Source organism: Neophocaena asiaeorientalis, unplaced genomic scaffold (genome assembly GCF_003031525.2).
Source record: "Neophocaena asiaeorientalis asiaeorientalis breed wild unplaced genomic scaffold, Neophocaena_asiaeorientalis_V1.1 scaffold150, whole genome shotgun sequence".
NCBI lineage: Eukaryota > Metazoa > Chordata > Mammalia > Artiodactyla > Phocoenidae > Neophocaena > Neophocaena asiaeorientalis.
In genome coordinates, this window is record NW_020176571.1 from 15,877,288 (window position 1) to 15,888,595 (window position 11,308).

Genomic DNA, 11,308 nt, shown 5'->3' on the forward strand with positions numbered 1-11,308 from the left:
CCTTTGCCGTGCGTGAAAATAGTGAAAAGACAGCCTCAGATCATCTCCAGCCCTGATGATAAACCAAATTTAAAACCTCTTCACTTAGGAGACCTATTCCTAAACCTGCTGACTCATTTCAAAACTGATTTGAGTTTTAGCCTTTGAAGTCTCTTCCCTGTCAGCCCTTTTATTTCTTCCTTTCCATGTCTGTCTTTTCACTGAGGCTCTCTGAGGACTGCAGTGATCAAAGAGTGGGAAGTGAAAAGTAGAAGCAGTCCTCAGCTTATATTCTTTTAGGTACAGAGCTGGATGATTTACTCCTGGGTAGTTTTAAATCCAGCTGAGTGAAAAGACACTGGATTGAGAATCAGAATCTTGGCCCTGTCACTCAGAGATGTGTATCCAGAGCCTTGGTACTCACCAGAAGGAATTCTTAGGAAAAAAGGGAACAATGGCACAACTGGAGTAAAATTAGGTGGAAGAATGCCAGTAGGTGCTTTTAAAAAAATAGGCTTGAGAGAAATAAAAAAGTCTGAAATAAATCATACTCTAATCGTTTCACGTTGCCCTTGGAACTGACTGACCCCTGCCTCTGTATATTAGGCAGAAAGAACGCTGTAAACTCAGTAAAAGAAACTGTTAGGACCTGGTAAGACTTTTAGGACCTAGGATGAAGTTTTTATAGATAGCACTAAGGTTATAAAATCCAGTTTTGTGGAGGGGGGTTGAGATCTTCTACAACAGACACACAGATAGTTTTCCCCTGCTGTGTTAGTGTGGGAAGACCGAGTAAAGGTTTCTCCAAGCTGTTTTCCTCTCTGGAATTCAAATCATTATATATTCATGAGATTTAAACAGGAATCAAGACGGTGAAGTTCAATAGGCAGCTGAAAACTATTGCAAGGATCACACAAGGCAATGCATTTGAAAGTGCCTGTAAATTACAGAGTGTGTATGCGTGCGTGTGTGTATATACAAACACACACGTATACACACACACCTATACATATATTGGTTTGTTATTTTATTAATAATATCTGTTTAATAAATTAATATTATATTAAGAAAGGATATATAGCTGGAATTTTATTTATCTTGAAGTTCATTAACTTCCCATACATTAAAGATGCTCCATTATTGCACTTCATGAAACTTCTCAAAATGAGCATATTTTAAATGTTTTTATTAAAGAAGTATAAGACAGTAGCAGGCAGTTTTTGAGCTAGCTTTCATAATATAACTTTTTAAGATATTAAAAAATAAATTCAGTTAATGTTAAGGTCTTATCTTCTGAAAGTCTACATAGAAAGGTCACAACCCGTTTATTGTACAATGTGCTAAGGAAACATCTAGGCCACATATACATTACATAAAATTTCTTCACAGTAAGTCTTTTTTTTTTTTTTTTAAGTCTTATAAGTCAATCAATCCAGCAAAAGGAATTGAAAGAATAGTGGTAGAAGGAAATAATTGGTGTACTTATCTATCTCAGATTCAGTTTTCTTTGAGTTTATTGTTTCAAAGTTCCAGGCATTTGTGAAGAGCCTAGGATGAGATTTCTAAGAAGGATATGAAACAAATATTATTTTGTAGGCTTTCCTTAATTGTATTTGATAATTGCTGGAGTTTATTCCACATTTCAAATGCTATTTAAAATAAGGAGAAAAGATGAAGTTTTAAAATACCTGGGTCAACAGTTGAAGAAAAATCTCTCTGAAAAAAGAAAAAGAAAGAGAAGAAATGAGGTAACAAGTGGCAGAATGTCAAATCAGACTCAACACAAATTGATCTCTCCCATTGCTAAACTTACTAATAATAAAGGGACAGAGGAAGTAGCCAACCAGTGCTCAGCATCCTTCCCTTTGAGAGGTCTCAAACTTGTAGTACAACACCCTAAAAGTCCTTTTACTCCACGTTAGCTTGTGTTCTGGTTTGGACTTAATATGCACGATTGTAAGCAAGGCACACATAATGATGCTTGCACAGAGGATGCCACTTTGGTTATAGAACACCTCCAAATTATACCTCATTAATTATACAGCTCTCATGACCCTTTAATTCCATCCATTTCAGGTTTATTTACAAGTCACCCAGAAAGACCAGGTACATCCGCTTACAGCGCCCATCTAAGATTGGCTGAAGGTCAAATTGTCCAATTATCCTCATGCAAATGATGGATTTTACCCAGTACCAAATTTATTAATGCTTGAAAGCACACAGGTGTCAGCCAAACACAAACCAAACACTTTTCCTTTGCAGCGGTCCAAGATTGTCCACGTGACTTCCCAAATTCTTTTCTCTCTCAAATTACAATGGATTCTGTTTCAGATTCAGCATGTAAGGTTTTGAGCAATGCCTGCAGATAAATTTTGGTTTGGAACAGCTCCAAAATTTATATCCCATTAATTACATGGTGTTTTGTAATGTTCTCCATCCCAGGCTTCCAGAGATTTATTGATTCCAGATTTATTTACAGTAATAACCTAGACAGACCAAGGATATCCGGCTAAAAGCATTCCCTAGGTGAAGCCTCACTGTCATTACCTTTCTTCTAGTAAACAGCATCAGTATGTTTAGTAGCAGGTCTGTCATTAGTGTCTACTAGGGGGTTTGGCTCATCATCCCTTTCTTTCCAGGGTATCATCAGTAAAAGAAATGGTAGGTTAAAAGACCTCTTACTAAACCTTTTCCTTCACGATACTGCAAAGAGTATTATCTTTGAATGATTTTATAAGCACTTGATTTTTTAATTTAGTTACACTAAGAATAATAAATTAAAAATAAATTAAATTACTAATTAAAAATTAATAAATTAATAAAAAATAATAAATTAAAAATTTATTTAATAATAAATTAAAATTAGAAGGAAGCATTATGCCATTCATATTTAATGTAAGTTCACCTGCATCTTAACTAGCTAACTTGCCATGTTTTTAGAAAATCTGTGAGGAACATGATTGTAGAAGTAGAAAGAGAAAGTGATTGATACCTAGTAATTGGATAAACAGTAGAGCTATCTTTTGTCTTTTGTTAACCCAGAATCCTTAAAGAGTGTGTACTGTATCCCTGCAGTAGAGATTGAATTTAGATAACCTTGTTTGTCATTTGGAAGTAAAGTGGTTCTGTCACTGAACCCGGACCATGACTCAGAAAGTCTACTATGGAAATGATGGTTGGTTCTGGTAAGGTCCGCCCCAATAATTGATGAATAATTTCTTCATTTTTCTTTATACCCTGTCTTTGTAGTGCTATTAATCCAGACTCTTGGAAAAACTCAGTGATGATGACTCTCACCAAAAGCAGATCCTTCACTTCATCCTATGCTGTTGCTGCCTCAAACCACGTAAAGGCTAAAAAGCAAAATCGACCAGGTGAGTAACTTATTGGAGAAAGAGCTCATACTCATTGCGTGTGCAGTCGTGGAATGAACTAAGCTTCAAGTGTTGAAACACTCAGGTGTGCTTGGTTTGACTCTTCTAAAAAGCAAAAGCCTCAATAACCAACTATAGTTAACTTAAATTTCCACTTTATATGATGATACAGGTTCTTTTAAGGTAGCTGTACCAAATACCCTATCTTGAACTTATTGAATGAGTAGGAAATCAGTGTCACTGTTAAGGATAATCTCTGGAAGCATCACCTTATAATATAAAAGCTAATGAAGTACTTATCAAATTTCAATTTTATTTTTAGTGTCTGTTGAAAAAGAAAATTATTTTCCAGAAGTGTGGTATTTATAAGTTCTAGGAAATGTTTCATTTACTATATGTATTATAATTTTCAAAGAAATTCTTACTCTGTGTCACTCACCTCCCCCCAAACATAGAAATACAGAAAAGGAGAGGTATTTAAATTTGGAGAAAATACAATTCAGAACCTTTGCGAGCCCTTTGAAAAAGCTCACACGCCAGCAACCAAAAGACCCAAGAGTACCGTGGGTAGGAGGTTTTCCTTCTCTTTCAAACAGGTACAGAATGAAATTTGATGTCATCTCTCCCATCTAGGATCTGCATGGGGTTTTCCTCGATGGTGTCAGTGCACCCCTTGTGCTTCTAAGCATTAGCTTCTCCCTTCCCTCAAGCATCACTTAATAAGTACGTGTGGAGTGTTCACTATCTCTGACACTGAACTAATTTGAGGAAAGCGGCAGTGACTAAACCAGACCCTGTTCCTCCTCTCACAGAATTCTCACTTACATGCTAGTGGGGACTATAAACAGATGGACAGCTATTACTATATACGTAGTGTGTTAAAGGCTATGATAAGGAAGTGAGGGAAAAATTTCAAATAACAAAAGAGATATAAAGACCCAACTTGGTGAGGGAAAGCCTCAGCAACTTAAGATTCTAAATGGCTGGCAAAGCTAACAAGAAGAAAGGGAGAGCCCTGAATGCGGAATGGGAGATGAAAGCAGGTCTGTGAACAGAGGCCATACGGGACCCAGGAGCTGTGGTAAGGAGTTTAGGTATCAATGAAGTTTCAGGTAGGAAAGTAAAATGATTTGGAGGGAAGATTACCTCATTTAATCAGAATCTCTGCTGACTCAAAACTGAAGTACAGTTTTTGTCAGATTCCATCTGTAAATTGGCCCCCGCCTTGAATCCCAGTTGAGAGTCTGGGGTATCTACTCTGACCTCTCCTTCTTGGAATGTTCTAACTCCAAGTTTTCACCTCTCGGTATTGCAGAAAACTCGACTGAGATTTTCAGTAGCTCCCTGCTTAGCTTCTTAATCTTCAAGCAGCTCAAGAATTCACCAAATGGCTCAAGGGGAAAGCTGCCCTCTTCCCACTGGGCTGTTAGACATTCAAGTTCTGGCTGCCATGGCAGCCCCAAACTCCAATGTTTGTGTCATCAGCCTCATGACATTACTAAAAGCTCTGTTGGCTTGCCTTCCTAATAACTGCATCCCTCTGCCTGGATTCTTAACCTTTTGTTCCATGCCAATGGTCCGTAAATAACGCTCTGAATGGAAGAACGGTTCACAGGGTTTTGGCTCACCCTTCTGAGGGTCTCTTCTACTTGGAAACCTAGTCTCTCAGAATTGGTTTGCCTCCCCTCGATCGCTTTTTAAATTTTTAACTCAACTTTTCTATTTGTTCTCAAAGAAGCATGGATTTACCGCAAACTGCTGCATCATAGCCAGAAGCAGAAGCCCTGAAATGGCAGCGTTTCTGTAAGGGTTAGAGAACCAGTACTCACATTCCACTAATATTTCAAGAGACCACCTTGAAATATAAACTTAATTTTAAAAGGAAGGACTAACTTAAGGAAGGACTTCTGTTGTTGTTTCATACATCTCGAAAAGAAAATTTAGTACTTTCTTTCCCCTTTGATCACCCACTTTATACTGGTAACTATTCCTTGAAACCGTTTAAGCACTGACTTGGCTTAAATCTCTACTGTTGAGTGTAGGAAGACACTTCCTCCACAAAGTACCATTTTATTGGCATTGCATTACTGAAAGAAACCATGAAAGGTAATCTGATTTTCCAAAAATTAATCTGGTCCTCTCTGCTCGTGAGAAATGTTCATTACTTTTTGTAACTTATAAGTCATTCATGACCTGAGGATTAGAATTGAGATTTCACTAGGGTCAGGAACAGGACAATGTGGGCAAATACTTAAACTGGGATTGCACTGAGGGCAAATGCAGATGAGCTCAGGAATGCAGAGACTCATTTGGGACCCCAGCAAGGTGGAGGAACTGAATTTGAGCATTCCACATTAAACCTGAGACTTTTAAAGGGGCACTGAAGTGGTTCTAATTCAGAAGGACCCCTTGGCTCCCTACAAAAATATGTACAGATAATTTTTGGAGGAAAGCATCACCAGGCTATGCAACCCCAACATATTAAGTTCAAACAGATTGGAGCTTACAACCAAGATCACTGTAAACATGCAAGAAAGCACCACGAGTTAGAGAAAATAGAAAAAAAAAAAAACCTGTACAGAGCTCTAAAAGGGTTGAGATATTTAAGTGCTAAAAAAATACTCAAATGTTTAAAGAAAAACATGAGGTCATAAAAAATAGCAATGAGAGAAGACATAATTGTAGGGCAGCTAAATGTCTTTTGGAAATGTAATCAGGGAAATATGATAGGTTAAATGGCATAAAAGACTACTGAAGGGAGAATTAGTAAACTAGAAGGCAGAGAATGTGAAGAAATTCCATGGAATGAAACATAGATGAGAAACTGGAAAATGTAAGACTTTAAGAGATATAGGAGAAGGAATTAGAAAGTGTAATATACATGATCATAGTTTTAGTAGAGGATAGGGAACATAAACTATTTGAGTAGAAGGAGAGGAAAGAGTAAAAAAAATTCACACATAGACACAAAACAGTGAAACCACAGAACACCAAAGATGAAAAGAAATCTTAAAGTTAGCCAGAGAAAAGATACATTACCTCTTAGTCAGTCTGAGAGTTGAACTGTCACAAATAAAGGGTGTCAGAGCACAGGAAAATATTTTCTTCAAAGTTCTGAGAGAATATAATAGTCAACCTAAAATTGTGTGTGGGGAAAATCTATCTCAGAAGACTAGGAATGAGTTAAAGATACCTTCAGGTAAGTCAAAACCTTACCACCTACCAGATCTTAACTAAAGGAATGTATGATGGATGTATTCTAGAAAAAAATATAATTGCAGAGAAAAAGTCTGAGATCTAATAAAAATGGTGAACACAGAAATTTGAAAACCATGATTCCATGCAGACAAACATTATATGTGTAAATAATAGTATTTCCAGATCTGTGGGTATTTTTAAAAGATTTTTAATGGAAAGAATTAAAATATTAGACAATAATAATATGTAACCCGAGAGATGACGTATGAATTTGTGTTCTACATTCTTGTATAGCTCGGAAGACAGGCTCAGATAAGGAAACTGAGGCACAGAAATATTGAGTAACTTGCCCAAGGCCACACAATTAGTCCAGAGTTCTTTCTTTTGTCCTAAAGACTTACTAGAAAAAAAATTGAGGATGACAAATTAAGATAATTTAAAATTAGGATTTTGGGGGCTTTTCCTTGGCTGAGGACAAGCTAATGAAAGGGTTTGGTTTTCTGTCTCTCAGTTTCTTCATTTAGGTAATAAAATTAAAATTCTTAAAATAACCAACGTGGTAAAGTCAAGAAGATAGAAATTTAGGGTTAGCATATTCACTGGAAATAACCGGAGAAAATGATGGGACAGATGTGAGGAACAGCTTCATATTCTGTGTCCTGCCCCCGACTTCATATGCCTGCACTCAAGAAGGGCAAAGTGTGAAAGGAAAAGAATGTCCACGGAAGATACCACCAAGGCAGATGGTAGAGATGAGAGCCACGGGAATGGCAAGAGCCTTAAAGTACATAAAAAAATCTCCATCATAGATTACTTTGCAAGGGATTTTGCATTGTGCCATCTTTAGACTGCTGTCACAGCAGAGCTAAATATTTATAAAATAACCTATATCCTATGTGTGCTGAATTCAACTAAACAAATCCCTGAAAGCCTGCCAAAAGGGAGAAGAATATCCAGCAAGAATCAGAGAGCTGAAATTCAATCATACTTCTCCCTGATCAGATGGGCCTTTCTGTTTGAAAGCTCGTTTCCCTGCATAGATGGCAAGGTGGGGTTGATTTCCTAAGTAGGTGTGATGTAAGTGATAGTGGCTGCCGCCCAGTTTTCAAGAAAACTGTGGGAAGGGGCTGAGAAAAGCCCCTTTATGTGGCAAGGGTCTAAGGAAATGGAATTAAATAAAGTGTGCAGAGAATCTAAGGAGGAAAATAAGAAGCAGGAGGCAAAAGAGGTAGGGGGATGCAAGCATGAACTGAAAGAACAGAAACACTGGAAGATAAATGACCTGTTTCCAGACAGGACTAATGAAATCTGTTCTTTGCGCAAATCAAGTAAACAGTGTGTCCTCTGGCTGCATCAGTCAACATTCATTTAAACGGTTGAAATGCAACCGATTATTATGCAGTTACTAATATAAAGTAAATGGATGAAATCACATAGGAATCCTTTGATTAAAGCCTAAAAATGGGAGATTTAAATATAATTTGCATTTTCAATCTTGCTTTTCTATTATGAGTCACTGAATATGTCGAGATGCCTTTCTGTCATTCTGCTTTTATAACCTAATTTCATGCTTATCACATCTGCAGCGAGTAGTCCCTTTCCAGATTCCTATAAATTTTATGGTTCTTATCATCCTATTACAACTATTACAGATATCTCTACACCTACAAGTTAGACTGAGTTTTGCCTATGGAAAATTTGAAGTGAGAGAGAAATTTAATTATGGCATTGTGATCTTTTTTTTTATCTCTATACTTTAGATACTTTTTTGTTTTGGAAAAATATTAGGGCTGTCTATTTTCCTGTGGGTGTGGAAAAGAGGCATGTATTTATCAGACATACTAGTCCCTTTTTCGTTCAACTAAAACTGAGTTTTACAACACAAACACATGGATTCACTTAAATCATTTCCCTCCAGTATTATTTATCATCTCCTTTTGATTGCCCAACGTTCCTTGTGTCTTGATACACATTTTCTCCTGTTCTCAGGAGCATGGAGTTAAAGACGCAATTACTCAAAGGAGTTGGTACTTTAGAACTTTTTAAAGTCATATTTTAAATTTTTAAATGTTTTAATTTTAAGTATTTCACATTAGGGTGGTCTGAATCATCCAAAAGTTTGTATTTCATGTGCCGTGTCTTTTTCCTGGAATCTCTTAAAATTATTCAAATAGAAAGTGAAGATAAATATGTTTGAGAGTGTGAGTATTCATCGAGTTCCTTCACGTGTGTGTGTGTGTGTGTGTGTGTGTATGTGTGTATGAATGTATAGATGTGTGTGTGTAACAGAAGGTTCGGTGAGACTTCAAAGGTCATAAACTTCATCTCTCTAACTTTAGACACGATTATACTTTAAAAAATCTTAGAGAATAATTGGTTTTGAAGACTTACAAGAATATGCTGTCCCTGTGAAATAATTTTATTTGCAATCTCTCCTTTCTAGAAAGAGTATTTGGTTATTATCTGCACTTATATCTCTCCATCTATTCGAAGACTAATATATGTAAATATATGGCCATTTCCTACGGCATTCCTAACCCTTTCTGTTTTTAAAACTTCAAGTAAACCATGATAAGGCACACTGTGAGAAATAGTTTGGCTTGAGAAAAAATAAATTTATATGTTTATACCTTTATCTTCTCACCTACAGAATAAAAATACCCCCGCTCTTCACGGTGTTGCCAAGACCCCTGCTTGTTAGGAGCGTTCAAAATATGTAGCCTAACGGCCCTGCAAAAGCAAAGCGCTTTTCCTCTGTTACAAGGTTTATTTTAAATTTCGTCCCAGGCCGTGAGTCCGGAGTCTGAAGTTCTGCTTATTTGTTTAAGTTTAGTTAATCCATGAGTTCCAAGAACTCTAATCATCCAGTGGATTTTTCAATTTGTGTTTTCAGAGTGAATTGCGCATCTCTGAGAGGATCAGTTGGCAGCTATTAAAAATTAGCAATGAAGAAAATCTCTCCTCTCGTAAATTACCTTCAGAAAATATATTGTGTCAAGACAGAAATGGATGGTGTTCCCACGGGCTTTCAACTAGTCTTAAGAAGTGGTAGAAAACTATCCCCAAACTCACAGTCAGTTACCAAAATAATTAAGGAATTGCCTAAAGCAATTTCATTGCCTGATTTCATTTCATTTGCTTAACAGTAGATTGTTCATCCAGGCAATCATGAAAATTAGGAAGCAGGTAGCTGTTCAGAAGTATTTTCTCTCTTTCCTTCAGTTTTAGTGCAGGCTGCCTTCTCTGTGTTTGGAGAGAGTAACTTCAAAAGACAGCATCCCGTCCTCAAACCTCAGCACTTGGCAATCAAAGCCAGCGTTTTGTAAAATGTTCACGACCGAGAGTAAACGCAGTTTGGCACAAATGTCCACACTTATCATTTGAGCTTGAGGCCTATTGTTTGATCTGAAATGGATCATATTCCATTGTTAAATGTTTCCTTCAGAAACGATGCTGATCAAAGTACTGTTTGATGCACAGAAAGTAGTTTCACTGAAAACATGGTTAACAAAGCCAGTTGCCTCTCAAAAATGCATCTTCTTCCTTAACATATTTTAAGCAACCAACGCCTGCTAAAAAGCTCTGCTCCAGATACATTAATGTTGAAAGCAGTGGCAGATCCTATTGCTGCTAAAAACCTCACAACCCAAGAGAGGGCAAACACATGAGAAATTGTTAACTATTGATGTCATCAGGTCAGAATGCCAAGAAGAAACAAAAATAGGAGGAGAAAATAATATCCTTCTGCAGAAGACAAATATCACATCATATCACTTTTGTGTGGCATCTTACATAAAAGGGTACAGATGAACTTATTCACAAAACAGAAGTAGAGTCACAGATGTAGAAAACAAACTATGGTTACCAGGGGTGAGTGGGGGAGGGATAAATTGGTACATTGGGACTGATATATACACACTGCTATATATAATGTAGATTAATAATAACCTGCTGTTTAGCACAGGGAACTCAATACTCTGTAATGGCCTATATGGGAAAAGAATCTAAAAAAAGAAAAAGAGTGGATATATGTATATGTATAACTGATTCACTTTACACCTGAAGTTAACACAGCATTGTAAATCAACTATATGCCAATAAATATTTACTTGTTTTTATTTTTGGCTATGTTGGGTCTTCGTTGATGCGCGTGGGCTTCTCTAGTTGCGGCGAGCCAGGGCTACTCTTCATTGTGGTGCACGGGCTTCTCACTGTCGTGGCTTCTTTTGTTGCAGAACATGGGCTCTAGGCACGTGGGCTCAGTAGTTGTGGCTCTCGGGCTCTAGAGCTAAGGCTTAGTAGTTGTGGTGCACGGACTTTATTGCTCCACGGCATGTGAGATCTTCCTGGGCCAGGGATCGAACCCTTGTCCCCTGCATTGGCAGGCAGATTCTTAACCACTGCATCACCAGGGAAGCCCTAATGATTAAAAAAAATAATAATATCCTTCTGTTTTGAAGTTACTCCAGGACACCAAGGCTTTAACTGAACTTGCCAACATTGCCACTGATTTTTCATGATGATTCATTCCTCGTATTCCATGCTGTGGAGATGCCCGCACTGTGCATCCTGTCTTCAGATGGTGGCACACAGAGGAGATTGGCCCAGTGGCCTGAGTACTCTCCTGGTCCTTACTGAGTTAAAAGGAGTCCAAGGTGAAGCTTAAGAGTTGCAATTTTGGGTGCGCCTCAGGCTATTGCGGCGTCATGCTGGTGTCTGCTGCCTCAGGCTTGCCCTGCATTCCGTACCCCTCCCTT

At 37.6% G+C, this 11,308-nt stretch overlaps 1 protein-coding gene across 1 annotated transcript in view; it reads left to right on the forward strand.

The window, feature by feature from the left end:
- PDE3A (phosphodiesterase 3A) overlaps nucleotides 1–11,308 on the forward strand; it is a 303,987-nt gene that overhangs the window by 251,214 nt on the left and 41,465 nt on the right. The window contains exon 5 of the mRNA XM_024733371.1: nucleotides 3,229–3,353. Coding sequence (XP_024589139.1) covers nucleotides 3,229–3,353 — 125 coding nt within the window. The remainder of the gene's footprint in view (nucleotides 1–3,228; nucleotides 3,354–11,308) is intronic.